Source organism: Nuphar pumila, chromosome 3 (assembly GCF_984573655.1).
Source record: "Nuphar pumila chromosome 3, dmNupPumi1.hap1.1, whole genome shotgun sequence".
NCBI classification, from domain to species: Eukaryota; Viridiplantae; Streptophyta; class Magnoliopsida; order Nymphaeales; family Nymphaeaceae; genus Nuphar; species Nuphar pumila.
This window is the reverse complement of record NC_143251.1, coordinates 110,369,968-110,390,141: the sequence shown is the minus strand read 5'-3', so window position 1 is coordinate 110,390,141 and position 20,174 is coordinate 110,369,968. Positions and strand designations below refer to the sequence as shown.

At 39.3% G+C, this 20,174-nt stretch overlaps 2 protein-coding genes across 2 annotated transcripts in view; one reads left to right on the top strand and one right to left on the bottom strand.

Moving 5' to 3' along the window:
- The window catches only part of LOC149843282 (actin-related protein 2/3 complex subunit 4), a 47,805-nt gene extending 38,276 nt beyond the window's left edge, over nt 1–9,529 (top strand). The window contains exons 7-8 of the mRNA XM_090001766.1: nt 8,209–8,298; nt 8,715–9,529. Coding sequence (XP_089857892.1) covers nt 8,209–8,298; nt 8,715–8,804 — 180 coding nt within the window. The 3' untranslated portion in view covers nt 8,805–9,529. The remainder of the gene's footprint in view (nt 1–8,208; nt 8,299–8,714) is intronic.
- Nucleotides 9,530–13,217: 3,688 nt separating this feature from the next.
- On the bottom strand, nt 13,218–15,465 carry LOC149843281 (pentatricopeptide repeat-containing protein At1g04840-like). The gene is made up of 2 exons (XM_090000871.1): nt 13,521–15,465; nt 13,218–13,369 (listed from the first exon to the last, which is right to left on the bottom strand). The coding sequence occupies exons 1-2, from the start codon at nt 15,463–15,465 to the stop codon at nt 13,218–13,220; spliced, it is 2,097 nt and encodes a 698-aa protein (XP_089856997.1).
- Between the last annotated feature and the right edge of the window lie 4,709 nt (nt 15,466–20,174).

Here is a 20,174-nt window from a genome sequence, read left to right as displayed (position 1 = left end):
GAACCCTAACACAGCCAAAAGGGGAAAGAGAGGGGGGGGGGGTTATGTGCGCAGCCGCCGGGTGAAGAGAGGGAGGTAACCGACCTCCTTCCGTTCCGGGGCACCGTCCTACAAAGAACCCTCCCACACCTCTCTTCCTCTCACGCTCTCTTTCCCTCTCTATGTCTCCCTCTCTCTCCGTCGCCCGACCTTTCCTCTCCCTCCCTCTCGCTCCCTACGTTCGACCGCTGCCATCGCCGACGAACTTCCAGTGGAGCGGGAGTGGTCGGCTGCACCAGTTGTTTTAGGTTTCCAAATTTATAAGGTTCAATTAGGTTTTAGCAAGTGTTTAAGACATTTTTCTAAAACACTTTCCAAATTTTCAACAAATTCATCAAACCTCTTTTTTTCAAAACTATTTTCTAAAACCCTATTAGTAAAAACTGAATTTTGCTAAAACACTCAAGTGGGTCAACACTTGTTTATTTTTTTATTTAATTGAAATCAATCAGTGCCCTGCAGGATCACGCCAAACATTAATCAAACATGGGTTTTAATGCTCATTCCACACAAAATCATGCATACAAAGTTACAAATTGTATAAAATTATGCACGATCACTCACATTTTCAAATATTTCACAATTTGGTCAAAAACCAATTCAAGAATGATATTTTATCTTTCGCATTGATTCAGGGGGAGAGTTTTTTATCAAAAGAATTTAAAGGCTACCTAAACTTAAATAGTATCACACATCAAAAATCTTGTCCTTACACCCCTCAATAAAATGGTTTGTCTGAAAGAAAACATGGGCATATTATAGAAATAACAAGAACTTTTCTTATTACAAACCAAGTATCCAAAGAATTTTGGGCTAAAGCCGCATTAATTGCGGTTTATTGTATTAATAGAATGGCATCATCTTCTTTGAAAAATGTATCTCCTATTGAAAAACTTTTCAAACAAGTCCCAGAAGATTGAGTCTTTGAGTGTAAATGTTTTGTTTTTACCGAGAAAAATGACAAACTCTCTCCCCGTGTTATTCCTTGTCTCTTTTTAGGGCATACAAATAATAAAAAAAGCTATAAATGTTTTGATGTTAAAAATAAAAGGCTATATGTTTCAAGAAATGTGTCCTTTTTAGAGAAAAAAAGTTTTTTTTAAATTGAGAAAACTAAGAAAATAACTGAGTATTCTTTTTTGTTGGATCTAATTCCAAAGATTGGTGATTGTGATATTGATCAAGATCTGGAGGTTAGTGAAGAAGAACCTTATGATATGAGCCACGAACCATTTCATAAGGATCAAGGTTGTATCCAATATTTTAGGCATAGTAATTATGAACATCCATATGCTCTTGAAAAATATATCAACGATGAAAAACATGTAGAAACACAAATTAAAAGATCATCTAGAGTATTAAAACCCCCTAGAAAAGTTGTCTTATAAGTCCTTTTTACCTAAGTATCAAGCTTACATTGTGTTGATACATTCCTATGTAGAACCCTCCAACTATGCTGAAGCAAAGGAACATGCTGAATAGGTAAAAAAAGCAAATACTTAGACTGTCCAAGATATTCTCCCAGGAAAGAAACCTATAGGGTGTTGATGGGTATATAAGATTAAAACTAAGAGTGAGGAACTCTGGAATGGGACAAAGCCAGATTAGTTGCCAAGGGATACTTTCAAAAGTATAGAATAGATTATGAGAAAACCTTTGCACCAGTTGCCAGAATGACCACTATTAGGACCTTAGTAGCTCTTGCATCTACAAAGAAATGACCTATATATCAAATGAATGTTAAGAATGCTTTCTTAATAAAATTTTGGTTGAAGAAGTGTATATGAAAACACCGCCTGGTATAATTATTCATAAAGGAAAGACTCTTTATTTAGATAAGGTCATGTATGACCTTAAACAAGCACCAAAGGCTTGATATGACAAGTTTAGTCAAGTTATGCTTGATGTTGGATTTCAATCTTGTCTTACTGATACAACTTTGTTTGTGTTTGTTAAGATTTCTGATGAAGGTATTATTATCATTTTCCTCTACGTGGATGATATGATCATCACAGGAAGTGATAAACAAAGAGTTTAACACATTAAAGGGCTTCTCAAAACACATTTTGAAATGACTGATTTGGAGTTTTTAGAATATTTTCTTAGTATAAAAGTTGTTTATTCTTCTAGAGGTTATCGCTGACTCAATTTAAATTTGCTCTAGATATTGTTTTCAAGTCTGGTATCTCAGATGATAAGAAAGTTGATACTCTTGAAGTTGTCAATGTTAAAATGAAGATTGATGATAGGGAACCACTTGAAAATCCAATACCATACAAATGACTTGTCGAGACATTGTCGGATCTCTCAATTACGAGACCTGACATTGTGCATGCAGTTCACATAGCGAGCCAGTTTTAGCATGCTTACACCATTGTCCATATGAGTGCAATTTTGCATTTGAGGACTTTTTTTGTTTGCTTCTTCATCCTTAAATTTAATTGCTTATAGTGATGCTGACTAGAAGGCGAGAAGGATATTTATAGGCTTGCAAAGATGAGAGATAGGAAATCGAAGGATTTGGGTATGGTTAGATGTATCAAAGATGAAACGCAAAGGGTTTTAGTCAAAGATGAGGAGATTAAGGAGAGATGGAAAGATTATTTTGATAAGCTATTTAATGATAGTCATGCTCAAGATCTTGGAGACTTCTCCATTCCTTTTCATGAGATAAATCGTGACTTCATGCGCAAGATTCAAAAGAAAGAAATTGCAGAGGCTTTGAAGAAAATGAAATCAAGAAGGGCAGTTGGCCCAGATGGTATACCTATCGAGGCTTGGAAATGCTTGGGAGAGAAAGGTTTAGAATGGTTGACAAATCTTTTTAACTTGATTTGGCGAACAAATAAGATGCCTAATGAGTGGAGGAAGAGTACTTTGGTGCCTTTATATAAGAATAAGGGTGATATACAAGATTGCACAAACTATCGTGGTATAAAACTCATGAGTCATACTATGAAACTTTGGGAGAGGGTGATTGAGTCTAGGTTGAGGAAGGTTGTCATGATATCGGAGAATCAATTTGGTTTTATGCCTGGAAGATCAACTATGGAAGCTATACATCTTCTTAGACAACTTATTGAAAGATATAGAGAGAGGAACAAAGATTTGCATATGGTTTTTATTGATTTAGAGAAGGCATACGATAGAGTACCTAGGGACGTTCTCTGGTGGACAATGATGAAGAAAGGTGTTTCTCTCAAGTACATTAGTATAATTAAAGATATGTATGAAGGAGTAGTAACCAATGTCCGCACTTGTGGAGGGGTGACAACCAATTTTCCGATAACGGTTGGGTTACATCAAGGATCTGCTTTAAGCCCTTTCCTATTTGCGATAGTGATGGATGAGCTTACGAGATCAATTCAAGAAAATGTACCGTGGTGTATGTTGTTTGCTGATGATATTGTTTTGATTGATGAGTCTAGAGCTGGGGTTAATGCTAAGTTAGAATTATGGAGACAGACATTGGAAGCTAGAGGTTTTAAGTTGAGTAAGAGTAAGACTGAATATATGGAATGTCGGTTTAGTAAGCAACGAAGTAGTGATGGGAGTGTAGTGAAGCTTGGTGAGCAAGATATACCGGTGAATGATTATTTCAAATATTTGGGATCCATCATTCAAAAGTATGGAGAAATTGATGGAGATGTAAATCATAGGATAAAGGTTGGGTGGATGAAATGGAAAAGTGCTACTGGAGTGCTGTGCGATAGTAGAATGCCATTGCGGTTGAAGGGAAAGTTTTATAGGACGACTATTAGACCCGCTTTACTATATGGTACGGAATGTTGGGCTGCCAAGAGACATCATATTCAAAAAATGAGTGTAGCTGAGATGCGGATGCTTAGATGGATGTGTGGAAATACAATAAAAGATAAGATTCGGAACGAAGAGATACGTAAGAAGGTAGGTGTTGCACCCATTGAAAATAAGATGCGAGAGAATCGTTTACGGTGGTTTGGACATATTCGGCGAAGGCCTAATGATGCTCCAGTTAGAAGGTTGGAGAAATGGGAAAATATATTAGTTAAAAGAGGTCGGGGTAGGCCTAGGAAGACTTGGATGGAGATGATAGGAAAGGATATGAATGCTTTGAACCTCACCGAGGACATGGCGTTGGATAGAAATGATTGGAGGAAAAGGATTCATGTGGAAGACCCAAAATGAATTTCTTTTTTGGTTCATATCGCTGACCCCAATTGTTTTGGGATGAAGGCGTAGTTGTTGTTGTTTGTTGTTGTTATAGTGATGCTGACTAGGGAGGTGATCTAAATAACCGACACTCAATCACTGGTTTTTATGTGTTTTTAGGTGGCTCATTGATTTCATAGAGGTGTAAGAAGTATCAAAAAGTTTCGCTCTCTTCAACTGAAAAAGAATATCTAGCCATGGATACAACCACCATGAAGGTGGTATGGCTAAGAAGATTGACGGCTGACATGTGCGTTCAGAGTAAAGGAGTATCATGACTATGCTATGACAACAAAAATTTCATCTACATTGTCAGCAATCGGACCTTCCACGAATGAACCAAACACATTGTGATCCTTGTCACACAGACTCGGCCAAGGGGTCGACGCACTCGCGTCGACACGCCCGGACACGAGTGCGGCTTCGAACACGGGCAGACACGATCAACCAAGTGTCGGACTCGGTCAACGCATCGGGGCCAAATTCGTCCACATTTTGGACTTGGTCAACTTTGACCAAGTCTATTTTTGTCCATTTTAGGGCAAAAAACTATAAAAAATCAAATTTTTTATATTTTATATATATATATAGCATATGAAATGGGTTGTGAAATGAGCTTTATCATGAAGTTCAATGTACACCCTTATGCTTTATCATGAAGTTCAATCCTTATTTGATTCTAATTATGCTACTATACATATTCAATATTATGCCACTATAAAATCTTCTTAAAATGGCATGTTGGTCCTCAAGGATGCAGTAGCCATTCATTCTGCTATTTGTTCCTGATGTTTTCTGAATTCGCGAGTGTGCATGTTTTTAAAAATCGATTTGAAATTGCTCATGTGTATAGGAAACTTTGTTTTTAAAAAAATATATATAATAAAATCTTCTTATTATTGTTATATATATTTATATATATATTTTTTTTAAAAATATATATATATATAGTCGTGTCCCCGTGTCCAAAATTTTTGAAATTGCTCCGCACCCTTGTCGCACCCGCACCCGCACCCGCAGCGGACTTCTTTATCAAACCTCTTGCTGCTCCTAGATTCTACTTTCTCTTTGATAAACTTTCAGTTATTCAACCATAAGTTTGAGGAAGAGTGTTAAAAATGTAAATGTATATACAATGTATGTGTATATAAATATAAATATATATATGTTAGGTAAGTACTTAACTAGTAAATAATAACTAGGCTAGTGTCTAAATAGGCTAGTCTTCTTTTTACCTTTTTTTCCTTTTACTTTTAGTTCCTTTTTAGCTAGAGACATTGGAGAGAGAGCCCAACGGCTTTATTGGAGCCGTTGGGACCTCTCCCACAGTCTCTCTTGGAGACCATTGTGTATAAATAGGAGTGAAACCCCTTCTCAAATGCAAGCTTCTTCCATGGGTTCAGATGAATAAAAGTATTATTTTTTCCTTGTTGTGCCCTTTGGTGGGTGCTTGTGAGTGAACCTATTTGTGTTTTTTGTGTTCATTTTGGTATTTTGGTGGAACTCTCTTGAGTGTCCACTTTTGGTGATTTAGTGAACATCTTTGGAAAAACCCATTTTCTTACAGAAGGAACATACTTGAGCTTCGAATTCAGGTCCAACCGAGCACGGGCATCTGAAGGATCTTCCTTGAAGACGTACATATTTTTACATCGCTCCTCTTCAGCAAACGTCTTCCTCGTTCGAATGTCCTTGACATACATAAAAGAGAGAGTAAATTCAATGTAAGAATTTGTATCATCCACAAGTTTAGATACAAATATAATATTCTTTTTAATATTAGAGAGAAAAAGAACATTAGAAAACTCGATAGACTTAAAATTAGATACAAGAATAGAGACATTTTCAATGTGAGTAATAGGGTAACGATTACCATCTCCAATAACTGTGTTACTCCTACCAGAGTAAGAAACTAACTTAGAAATTTTACTTGCATCACATGTGACATGGTTGGTTGCACCTCAGTCAATATACCAAAGATCTTGATCATTATGCTTAAAGCTCATGCCAATAGTAACTTCTTGTGTAGCCCACTCTAAGATCCACTAGTCTGCCCCTTATTCTAACCCTGATTGTTTTGTTCTTTATTCTATGTTTGTGGATTGTACCTAGGGTCGTCCTTGAACCAACAATTCACTTTCACATGCTCGGTCTTCTTTCATATATAACATGTAGGTAGTCTGTTTCGGAGTGGGAAGCAAACCTTGTCCACCTTGATAACTCCCACGGCCACGGCCACGGCCACGGTCACGGTCACGATCTCCTCGGTAGCCTCCTCATCCATGACCTGTATTCTGTAAAGAGGCACTGGTAACCAATACATCATGAGAACCTTTATTCCCTTGTGTTGTATCTTCGAGTCTCCCTTTCATTGACATTTCATAATGCAGTAATTTGGACTTTAGTTCATCAAAAGTGAGAAGTTGGGGAAGATACTGCAGTGTCGTAGAAAACACATGAAACTCAGAGCTTAATCCAAATATTGCCTGTTGAACTTTATCCATGTCTGTGATGCTCTTGATTTTATTGAAGTAATCCAAGATTGATGAATCTTTCTTCAAAAGCTGAAATTCTCTCTTAAAATACATTACCTTTGCCTCTAAAATGTGAGAGCATGTTTCGACCAACGTGGTCCATAAATCTAGTGTTGTGCAATCATCAGGAATTTCAACCAATACCTCTTGAGAAATAGTAGAGGTAATGTATGTCACTAACGTCTGGTCTCGCTTCATCCAACTCATGAATTCTGGAATCCGAATTGTCTTGGTTGACAGGATAACCCCCTTGTCATCCTTTTCTTCCTGCAAAATAAATTATGGTGAGATGGGAATGAAACCATCCGGATGACCAACAAGATCTTGGCTCCTAATAAAATGAATGATCTGCCTCTTCTAGGTAAGAAAGTTGGAGTTGTTGAGCTTCTGAGAGACTAGCTGAAGATCATGGGCACAATGCGTAAGTGCAGAATCTGAATCCGGAAATCCCGGGCATGGCCAGATAAAGTAATGCTCAAATGAAATTCACTCAATTATATCAAATACGGCTAGAAAAGAAAAAACTGAATCTGATGTGTGTTTTTTTTCAGATCACTAGCAAAAACAAGGGACAACAAATCAAATGTTGTTGTCAAAACAAATCTGAATAGCGATGGACCAATGTATTGCTGCCCTTGAAATCCAAAATATCAAGATCGTGTGAAAGGGAAAAGAGAGAACGATTTTGCTTAAAATAATATCTCAAATGAGGAAGGAAATAAGAGAGAATAATACCCAAAGCAATATGTAAAGAACCCAAAACAGAATAACAAGAAGAACGGCTGAGAAGAGAGATTTAAAGGCATGATTTCAAGACGAGAATAACTATAGCAAAACTGATTGGGAATCACAGCCTTAGCAAGAACACTAATCTGAATCAAGAGAGGAAGAAAGAAGGATTACCTTAAGAAGAGGCAGGAGTATCGATCTTAATGGTCATACAGATGTCACGATCACCAAAACCCTAGATCTCTTGCTCTGATACCATGAGAAATATGCAGTTTTACCAGAAATAATTTGCAGAAGAGGATGACACAGCAAATCAATATGGGGCTGTAACATGCACACTTCCCAATGAGGATTTGTGCCTTAATTATCTTCATTATATATTAGAAACAGAACATTTTACATGATGATAATACCCCTATTTAATATACAGACAGAACTGTTACACATAGGGATATGTAAACTGATAAAATATAAACATGGATTGGGTATGGACCCCATCACATACCAATCCATATATTTGTACTCGCTTGTTTATATTGTGATGTTAATGTGTTCTTACTTTTGCATCTTATGAATCAACTTTTATGCAGGTAAGATACAATCTAGCTGTGTGCTTGAAACCTGTGGCATGAGTGTTGTCTTTGAAATGCATGATAATATGTCTTACTGAAAACTGTGATTCCTTACTACTTGGCTTATGGCATTTGTATTGCAGGGTTATGACATTAGCTTTCTCATCACAAACTTCCACTGTGAGGAAATGCACAAGCATAAGCTCATTGATTTTATCATTCAGTTCATGGAGGTAAGTGGTGTTATACTGTTGTGGAACAATTATCTTCAACCATCTATACACCTGCTGCACTACTTGATCACATGGTTTTGCTTGTCCAAAATACTTTCATCACTACGACCAGTTTATCCATCTCTTGTGGAAGTTGCGATTTCTGTTTTCTTTCGTTACCTGCCAATCACAATTCTTCTTTCATTTTTGGGAATTTCAAGGTCTCAACAAGGTTTTTTCTTTTTGATGCCTTACAGAATGATGAAAGAAATTTCATTTTGTATGAGTTTGGTCTGTGTGATTAGTTTCTAGGGCTGCTTTGATTAACCAGAAGTTTATAGGTGATAATTCTCCAAGTTGGCACGTACATGTTGTATCCCTGTACTCCTCACTGGTAATAACGAGACCGTTGTCTGACTTTTTTCCTTTTTTTATAGGACATTGACAAGGAGATAAGTGAGCTGAAACTCTCAGTTAACACCCGAGGACGGCTTGTAGCAACAGAATTTCTGAAACAGTTCATCTAGTAGTCTCCCAGTTTGTAAATTTCTTAAGCTCTTTTTGAATTTGTAGCTGGATTGGTAGAGTCGCACCATCTTAGCCAAGGGGTTTCAGGGTTGAGTACCACAAGGTGCTATACCACAATACTGAAAAAAGAAAAAGATGGCAACTCCCCAGTATTAGGAGAAAAGGGGAAAAAGAAAATTTCAAATCTTTAGTTAGAAAGTAGCTCTTGTTAATGAGAAATAATTTATGTATGGTATAGAACAGAGCAAGTGGTAGGACAGGATCTGTATTTAGTAATTGGCTCCGTACCCCAAGTTTGAGTTGTCCATGTGCAAGGTAAAGCAGGAGGCTCCCTGGGGGTTGAGGGGGGGAGCCCACGGAGTTTTACAACACCGGGATGGTTACCATAGGTAAAGCAGGCTAAGACCACCACAACCAGGTCTCTGTTATGATCCCAGGTGCTGTTTCTCCGTGTGATAAACAGAGAAAAAAACGTGTACTCGGTACTCCTTTATCTGTAATAGATTTGATACATTGAACCTAAGGATGACATTGTGTCCAACATACCTGAATGTATTTGTGACTATGGTTGCAATGAGACTCACTGGCCAATGTGGATGCCAGTGTCATCACACCTTGTGGTGTACTGTAAGAATGCGTTTTACCAGAAGTTGTCATGCAATCTGGTGACCCAAAAAACATCATTGAGTTTTATGCCATGAAATAGAGGTTGCTTGCATCGTCCCATGATATTATTGAGAGAGAGAGAGAGCATCTTGCACATTATTTCACTTCCTAATGCTGATTAAATTCCATGTTGGTCAGGAGACCCAGGACAAGTGGTCCGGTAACACAGGTAAGATATCACCAAGGGCCTGTTTGTTTCAACGCACTCTACGGGGAAGTCATTCCATGGGAGAGGGTACCCAGATTGGATCTTATCATGCATACCCTTTCCCACTGGAAGGCCTTCAGCAGGTTCCATGAGAAAATGCGAGGCCAACCACCGCAACACAGGTTGATGACTTTCTCATGGAATGTGCTTGTTTCACTTTCCGCGAGAAAATGGTGATTTTTCTGCAGGAAACACTGCCTTTCCCAAGGAACAAACAGGCCTCAAGAGCTAGTTCGTAAAACCCACGAGGTCCCGCTCCTTGTTGGGGAGCACACCCAACTTCGAGCCAAGGGATGCCCCCCATCGTTTCTACCTAGTGATCTGTCAACTTGATGTCATTCACAAGGAACCCCTACCAGATGAGCTGAGTCCTTGTGGGCACCCAAACATTCATAAAACCAACTTCAAAGCTGATGGTGCTGCACTGCCCCCTTTCTTTTGGTTTCATGCTTGGCCGCACCCACTTTTTGTCTGAGCCCTGATCCTCGATCACAAAGTTTCAGAACATCAAAGCCTATGACGCACCAGTTATACAGAGAATCATGTTCTCACCCCATCCAAGCCATTCGTTTGCACTAAACTCAGCTCGTTGCACATCTCAATTGGGTCAGAGCCAGACCCATTTGACATGCTCAATTTAATCTCTCTCTTAATCTAGGGTTTTTATATAAATCAGTAAGTTTTTTTGGGAGAGTTTAGAACTTAGAATGAAGTCGTCTTCATTGGACCCAAACCAGGTTCCATTGTCAACCTTAGCTCAGATCCTTTTTTTTACCTCTAATTGGTAGGGTTGTGGATCTGATCGGCACTTTCTTATCACTGGGGTGTATCCATCTTAAAATAATGTTTTATATGTATTATGTATAATGTATAGTTTCAGGCCTGAACAAGATTTGCTTGAATGAAAGTTGAGATCATTTGTGATTCAGGCTATACTGTGAAGTTAAGACACGATAGCAATATACTTCAACCTTTTTTCATTCTAATCAGGGTCTTCTTGTCATTTCCAATCAAATTTACACTTCCGGTGGAGAGTGATTTATACAGTCCTAAGAATGTTATAGCTATGGCCCCCATTATGCCATCATCATGAACAAATTATTCAGTTGCAGAATGCATTATGCCATCTTCTTTCTTCAGTTGTCATTGTCATGGAACTATAGTATTATCAAATCAGTTCTACTCATCCCCTGTCATCCATATCTTCATACACATCTTTGAGATTTCATTGATGCAAGTTGTTTTGATCAAATCGGACTCCATAGATATGATCCACATCATTCATTTAGTGAAGATCAACATTTAAATTGCCAAAATACAACTTGTGTGCAGGTGTTTTTGGCAATTAAAAATTCAGTGGTTGACAAAACACATTTTTTTATTTAAAAAACAAATTTTTGTCAAAAAATACAAGCCAATGGTCGTTTCATATTAAATCAACCATGTTGAATCCATCTATAAGGTCAGATTTGTTCAAAAAACTTATATCATAAGATTCAGGAGGGGTATGAAGATAGGGGATGACACGGGATGAGTGGAACAGAACTCGTAGTATTATTGAATTATTCATGCAAAATGAGCTCTTTGTAGAAATGATATCCTTGAATGCATGTTTTTATGGTTTTCACAGAAAATGTGCATTTTCTCTTACATACAAACACCCCCTGGATATTTCTAAGATGCCCTCACAGATACACAATCTCGTGAAGATAGGTTTTTATACAATGGGTCTGGTATCTGAGTCATCAGGGTATATCCGAAACTGCTCAAAAAACAAATTGTTGGGTTTAGGTTCAGGCTTTGCTAGATCACAAAACAGAAATCCCAAATCTGGATCTGTATAATTTCAGAAGTTTACTTTTACTAAAAAATTACATATAAAACACTTGGGTCGGGTTAGATATCCAACCAAAAAAAATGGGTCGTGTTGGGTACCCAACAAATATCATAACCCAAACCCATGTTGTATATTGCTCGGGTAGGCACTTTTTATACCCATATCCAGAAATTCGAGGTCAGGTCAAGTCGGCTATGCTATACAAACCTGACCCATTGACAGCTCTATCTAAGATTCAGGAACTTGATGACCTACTCAGACCCACCAAACTATCAGGCCACCTAATGGCCTGACTATCATTGCGCCTAATGCTTAACTAACTTGATGACTCTATAATGATAAATATTGTCAATATTTGAAAATACCGTAGAGAACATGATATTTTGGTTGCCATTTTAAATGAGCCAAAATATCACAATATTTACATAATATCGAGATTATCGTTTATGTCAAAATACCTTGAGTTGCAATATTTATTTTACAAGCAAATAAAAGTGCTAATGCCACAAGACGGTAAATTGTTAAAGCTTTCATAAAAGCCAGACAAAGCAATAAAATACCTCGTTGTCTAGCAATACCTTCTACTTCACAGCTATACCTTGACCGACTTCAGGTCCAATAGAAGCAAGTCCTATGGCCAATCAAGCAGCAAAGCAATAAAGAAAGCAGCAGAAATTAGGGGATTCATGGTAAGCTCCTTAAAACAAAGAAATGAAGAAATGGTTAATGATATAATTAAATAAACATCTTATAAATATTTTTTTAAGTAATTTATTTTAGCCAAAAAAAAACATGAGAAAATGAAAAAAGATACAATTTCTCACGACAATTTGCTGCCGTTATTTTTTGCAATTTAAAGCATTTGTCACTATGGATGAGTTATGTATGGTATCGAGATTTTGGTCAAGCACCACTTCCTCGTTTAGGTTTCTCTTTGCTGTTCAAACGACACTATATTGTCTCATGCAACCCAATTATGGCTCTAAGTTGACAAATGCCTCGAATTTTGAGAAGTACAATATTTTCTGGATAATCTTAGAACAAAAATATTCTTACTTCTACGGTTCTACCACTTCATTCAGGAGGCTCAGAAACGAACTTGCTGCCAGAATTTGGTGCCTGAACTTGAACAATCCTGGCATCAGAAGTCTGTTGCATAAACGTTCCACAAAATCAACGGTATTTGCTCCCAGGACCATGATGCACAAACATTGCTAGCTCATAGTTGATGAGCATGTGTGACTACTAGTCTCATTTGCTTGCAGGTGTATGAATTCTGATAGATCCTTTTGGGTTAGTAATCAGGTTGCACAGATTACGTCCATTGCATTCATGTCTTCCACATTCAGAATCCATTCACAGTATCTGAATCCAGTTACTCAAGATCCCTCATATTCGGATCAACTTGCCGTCTTTAAAAATGTAAAATGCATTTCATTGTTATAATATGTTCATCTGATCTGAACCATCGACCCGACAACGTGCTTACATATGATCACTAGCAAACTGCGGGGTCTCAGTTTGAAATCCCATAGTTTGCCCACTAAGTAAATATAAGCTCTTTCTCAGGTTCATTTATGTTAGGCACGAACTGTTGCCACTGTACAGCAATCTCACAAAATCCTAAGTTTCTTTGCAGTTGTAAGAAGTGGTCCCTGGTTCAGCACCAAGAAAACCAACAGCAAGAGGTTAACTTCTCTGCTAACATTTCCAGCAAGTCTTGCTCGAGCTGATATCTGTTGATCTGTTCCATTTTCCAGTATATCTCTTCTGCATGTCCACGGTCTCCAGCAACCAAACTCCAACTGGCTTCACATTTGAAGCCAACCTGCTCTGTCTCATGCTTTTGTTGTCTATCAACAGGACCATGAATCAGATTTCAATATAATCCTGCATTTCATGCTTTCAGGTGCTCATTCAATCTGAACCATCAACCAAATTTATATGTTAAGATGTCCACATTAGACTTTGCCATTCACCAGTAGTCCCCACATGTACATACACCTGCTTTAAAGCGGTGAAAACGCTTGATGTCTCTCAATATTATCTCTCTCTTAGGTTCACCCATGTTGGACACAAACTTCATCAAAGTATGGCAATCCCCACAAACTCTAAGGTTCTTCACAATCCTAAGAGTGGCCCCAGCTTCAGTAGCAATTAGACCAAAGGCAAGGGCCAATTTCTCGCTGTGACTTCCTAGTGCACCTTCCTTTTCTTCTTCCTCCACACTATGCAAGACCCATCCTGTGTCTGGCACATACCCAGCAAGCTTTGCTCGTGTTGTTATCTCTTCCAATTTCCCATATATCTCTTGCGTGCATGTGTGTGTGCGGTCACCAGCAACAAACCCATGCACCTTACTGCCCACCTCTATAAAACTCCAGCCGGGTGGCTTCTGAATGTGCTTGCTCTTCATTGCATTCCGTATTCTTTCAACTTCATCCCATCTTCCAGTGGCTGCATATATGTTCGAGAGGAAGATGTAGCTGCCAGGATGCCGAGGCTCGAGCTCTAGTAACCTTGCAACAGAAAATTCTGCTACTTCTGCATTCTTATGAGCCCGGCAAGTGGAGAAAAGTGCACCCCAGATCACAAAATCTAGCTTGATAGGCATGCTCTTGATAAAAGCAAGAGCCTCGTCGAACCGACCTGCCCTACCAAACAAATCAACCATGCATGTGTAATGCTTGACTGTGGGCATGATACCATAATCTTGCCTCATGCTTTCAAAATGTTTGATTCCCTGCTCTACTTCTCCAACGTGAGCACAAGCAGATAGCACTGCCAAGAAAGCTACATCATCAGGCTGAATTCCGGCCGATCTCATCTCATTAAACAACTGTAATGCTTTATTGCAGAAGCCATGCATAGCAAAGCCAGAGATCATGGCACTCCAAGTAACTAAGTTTCTCTTAGGTATCCTCTTGAACACTTCGTATGCCGCCTCAATATCCCCGCATTTAGCGAACATATCAACAAGTGCAGGTCCGATTGTAGCGTTTACCTGAAAACCATTCTTGCCTATGTAATCAAGCACCCTAATTCCGGCCTCCAGTGCACCTAGTCGAGCACAAGCAGAGAGCACAGAGACCACAGTGAACTCATTTGGTTTCACTTCCGTTTCAAGCATCCTAAAGAACACACTCAACGCTCGCCCATACTCCCCGTTCTGCATATACCCAGAAACCATCGTTGTCCACGAAACAACATCCTTCTCAGGCATTGTTTCAAAAAGAGCAGTTGCTTCAGCTACCTGTCCATGCTTGAAAACCCCACAAATCAATCCATTCCATGATGACACTCTTCTCTCGGGCATTTCATCAAAGAGTTCGCGGGCGCTCCTCAAATCACCGATTTTGCAATAACCATTAATCATTACATTCCAAAGCAACACGCTTCCAGCTTTCAACTGATCTGATGTTTCATCAAACAATTGGCGGGCGACTTCCAATGCCCCAAATTTTGTGTACATTCCCACAAGACTGATCACAACAAATGTATGGAAATCCAATCCGAGCCTGATCACCATCGAATGTGAAGCAAGGCCAAATCCAGAGTCGGGCAATTGAGCGCAGGAATCAAGGACAAAGGGGAGGGTGAGTCGGTCAGGGCGGAGGCCAAGGCGGAGCATGTGAACGAAGTGGGCGATGGCTCCGGCGAAGTGGGTGGCAGCCGAAAGGGCGCGGATGGCGGAGTTGAATAGAGGGGTAGTGGGGTGGTGGAAATTTCGGAGGATGGTGGTGGCATAGTCGATGGAATCGAAGGAAGCGGCTGCGGTGATGAGCTGGGTCGCCGGGAATGCGGCGTCGGAGAGGCCGGAGAGGATGAGGCGGGCGTGGGATTCCTTCAGGTGGCGGATGGATTTACACCGGCGGATGAGAGAGACAAAGTGGATCTCGAGACGCCAGTTTCCGGCTATCCGAGCGGCAGTGGTGGTGGCGACGCTCATCTCCGCCGCTGGGAGAGTGAATTTGAGGGTGGAGGGAAATGCAACGCTCTAGATGACCAACACTGGTAGGGATGGCAGTGGACCGGGGGAAAGCGGAGCCCGGCCCCGCCTCGCCCCGTTTGGACCGGGGATGGAGGGCATTAAACGGGGATGGAGGCGGGGATGAAGGTTAAAATCCCCGTGCGGGGATGGACTGACCCTTTCCCCCGCCCCCACCCCTTCATATTTTATATTCTTTTACTGACCCTAACCCTATTTTATCAGTCGGAGCTGTCGCAGTCGCCTCTTTCCCTTCTCCATCTGCATTCTCGTTGGAGCCGAGCCGTCGACAACCACCGAACGCCGGCCATCGCCGACGCCCCCTCCTCTTCCCATCTTACACTGGTGGCTGTCAATGGGTCGGACCTACGCCAGAAATGGGTGGGTCCGAATCCGATTAAGAGCACCATACCCGATCCGATGAAATCTTTTTACAGAGAGAACCATACCCACATCCCATATAGATTACACATAAACCATACTCAATCCTTACCGGATCAAAAAATGATTTTATGCCTGAATTTTTTGTTGCACATTGGTAAAACCCTTGATGTCCCCAAGCTCACAGGGGAATTTCACCCAGCTTTGACCTAGAACAAGGGACACCAGCGGGTGGGTTTTACATTGAAAATTTGTGGATCTTAATTGAAACTTGATTGAATGGACCTAGGATTGATGTGAAATTTCAAACACCATACCTAGGTTTGTATGCTAATTGAATTTCATGAGTCTGACCCAGATAGTTAATCAGACCCTTTTCTTTGTTACCCAGTGAATCTTCTATGGTCAGGATCAGATCATAACAGACACATTAACACCCCTGTCATCCCTACTTTTCTATTGTTTGGATGCAAACAAATTTGGATCCAACTTCACCCTTTCAGATCCATTACTAAGACGTCTCCAATATTGACGATTTTTTGCAGCAGCATAGCTCATTAAGTGTAATGTATCCAACAACTACACCTTCATCCCAAAACAATTGGGGTCGGCGATATAAACCAAAAAAAAAAATCATTTTGGGTCTTCTACATGAATCCTTCTCCTCCAATCATTTTTATCAAATGCCATGTCCTCGGTGAGGTTCAAAGCATTCATATTCTTTCCTATCATCTCCATCCAAGTCTTCTAGGGCCTACCCCGACCTCTTTTAACTAATATATTTTCTCATTTCTCCATCCTTCTAACTGGAGCATCATTAGGCCTTTGCCGAATATGTCCAAAACACCGTAAACGATTCTCTCTCATCTTATTTTCAATGGGTGCAATGCCTACCTTCTTACGTATCTCCTCATTTTGAATCTTATCTTTTATTGTATTTTCACACATCCATCTAAGCATACGCATCTCAGCTACACTCATTTTTTGAATATGGTGTCTCTTGGAAGACCAACATTTCGTACCATATAGTAAAGTGGGCCTAATTGTCGTCCGATAAAACTTTTTTTCCAACCGCAATGACATTCTATGATCGCACAACACTCCAGTTGCACTTTTCTATTTCATCCACCCAACCTTTATCCTATGATTTACATCTCCATCAATTTCTTCATACTTTTGAATGATAGATCCTAAATATTTGAAACAGTCATCCACCGGTATTTTTTGGTCACCAAACTTCACTACACTCCCATCACTATTTCGTTTCCTACTAAACCGACATTCTATATATTTGGTCTTACTCTTACTCAACTTAAAACCTCTTGCTTCCAATGTCTGTCTCCATAATTCAAACTTAGCATTAACCTCATCTCTAGACTCATCAATCAAAACAATATCATCAACAAACAACATACACCACGACACATTTTCTTGAATTGATCTCGTAAGCTCATCCATCACTATAGCAAATAGGAAATGGTTTAATGCAGATCCTTGATGTAACCCAACCGTTATAGGAAAATTGATTGTCACCCCTCCACAAGTGTGGACATTGGTTATTGCTCCTTCGTACATATCTTTATTTATACTAATGTACTTGAGAGAAACACATTTCTTCATCATTGTCCACCAAAGAACATCCCTAAGTACTCTATTGTATGCCTTCTCCAAATCAATAAAAACCATATGCAAATCTTTGTTCCTCTCTCTATATCTCTCAATAAGTTGTCTAAGAATATGTATAGCTTCTATAGTTGATCTTTCAAGCATAAAACCAAATTGATTCTCCGATATCATGACAACCTTCCTCAACCTATACTCAATCACCCTCTCCCAAAGTTTCATAGTATGACTCATGAGTTTTATACCACGATAGTTTGTGCAATCTTGTATATCACCCTTATTCTTATATAGAGGCACCAAAGTACTCTTCCTCCACTCATTAGGCATCTTATTTGTTTGCCAAATCTTGTTAAAAAGATTTGTCAACCATTCTAAACATTTTTCACTTAAGCATTTCCAAGCCTCGATAGGTATACCATTTGGGCCAGCTGTCCTTCTTGATTTAAATTTCTTCAAAGCGTCTGCAATTTCTTTCTTTTGAATCTTGCGCATGAAGTCACAATTCATCTCATGAAAAGGAATGAAGAAGTCTCCAAGATCCTGAGCATGACATCCATTAAATAGCTTATCAAAATAATCTTTTCATCGCTCCTTAATCTCCTCATCTTTGACTAAAACCCTTTGTGTTTCATCTTTGATACATCTAACCATACCCAAATCCCTCGATTTCCTATCTCTCATCTTTGCAAGCCTATAAATATCCTTCTCGCCTTCTTTGGTATCCAACTTGTCATAAACCTCCTTATATACCTTAGCCCTCGCGTTTCGAACTACTTTTTTAGCTTCCTTCTTTGCTATCATATACTTCTCCAAATTCTCATTATCACGACTCTTACTTAGATTTATATAACAATCTCTTTTAACCTTAATAGCTAATTTGACATCCTCGTTCCACCATGATGTATCCTTACCTAGTGGTGCACCGCCTTTAGACTCACCCAATACCTCCTTAGCCACATTTCTCATGTCACTCGCTATCTTATTCCACATTGATTCTGAATCCTCCTCGAGACACCAATCAACTTCCTTAACTACCTGCTCTACAAACATTCCTTGGTTAGCTCCTTTCAGTGCCCACCACTTAATTCTAAGATTTATCTTATGTTTATCCCTTTTGCGGTATTTTCTAATTCTAAGATCTAAAATTACGACTCTATGTTGTGTAGTTACACTTTCTCCCGGTATAACCTTACAATCGATGCAACAACCTCTATCTCTCTTTCTAAGTAAAAAAAAATCTATCTGACTCATATTAACCCCACTTTTAAATGTTACTGGGTGAGACTCCTTCTTCCTAAACCAAGTGTTTGCTAAAATCATATTATAGGACAAACCAAAATCTAAAATCTTTTCTCCACTTTCGTTTCTTTCTCCTATACCATAGCCTTCATGGATACTCTCAAATTCATCCCTACTAATGCCTATATGCCCATTAAGGTCACCACCGATGAAAAGCCTTTCTCCATAAGATATCCCTTGTACTATTCCATCTAAATCTTCCCAAAATTGACGCTTAATGGAATCATCAAAACCTACTTAAGGTGCATAAATACTAATAATATTAATAATATTCGTACCTAATACTAATTTAATAAGTAAAATTCTATCACCCTTCCTACAGACCTCAACTACTTTATCTATAAACTCACCACTCATAACAATCCCTACTCCATTCCTATTCCTATTTATTCATGTATACCAAATCTTATATCCCCAAGGTTCTATCACTTTTGCTTTCTCACCTACCCATTTGGTCTCTTGTAGACATAAAATATTCATCTTTCTCCTACACATAACATCTACTAACTCTGTCAACTTACCATTTAAAGACTCTATGTTCCAAGTGGCTAACCTAATTTTATGGTCTTGAACTATCTTCTTCACCCTTACTCGTCCAACAAAGTGAGAGAACCCTTGCCTATTTGACACCACACTCGAGCGTCGGTGTGACGCGTCGCTTTTGGGCGACAACCTAGCAACCCTTGCCCATTTATCACGAGTCATAACAATCCCTACTTCATTTCTATTCCTATTTCTTCCTGTATACCAAATCTTATATCCCCAAGGTTCTATCACTTTTGCTTTCTCACCTACCCATTTGGTCTCTTGTAGACATAAAATATCAGTCTTTCTCCTACACATAACATCTACTAACTCTACCAAGACCCTATGTTCCAAGTGGCTAACCTAATTTTATGATCTTGGACTAACTTCTTTACCCCCACCCATCCAACAAAGTGAGGGAACCCTTGCCTATTTGACACCACACCAAGGCGCCAGTGTGACGCGTCGCTTCTGGGCGACGACCTAGCAACCCTTACCCATTTATCACTGCCTCTGGGCCTATAGAGTACAACGCGTTGCTCAGTAGGGAACACCCCAACGAAATTTTCATATTGGTTCATATTCATAGGGTGTGACTAAGTTTTTATGCTGGCTGTCACTGGCCTACCACAACCCTCCTCCGTTATCCGGGCTTAAGATCGGCAGTGTATAACTATTACACAGGCATCGTTTTGTAATGTATCCAAGCAAAATAAAAAAAACCCAGATAAATTGAAACATGATATTTCTTTTCTTTTATTTTCTTTTTTAATAATCCAAGGGAAAACCTCATCACCGACTGCACATTGGCTGGCCTCCAGTTGGTAAAAGCCTTGAGACAC

Excerpts from the sequence above, each read along its gene's own strand:
- LOC149843281 (XM_090000871.1), bottom strand. The coding sequence starts at position 15,465 with ATGAGCGTCGCCACCACCACTGCCGCTCGGATAGCCGGAAACTGGCGT. Across the intron at positions 13,370-13,520 it reads TTTTCACCGCTTTAAAGCAG|ACAACAAAAGCATGAGACAG; the intron begins GTGTATGTACAT and ends TCCTGTTGATAG.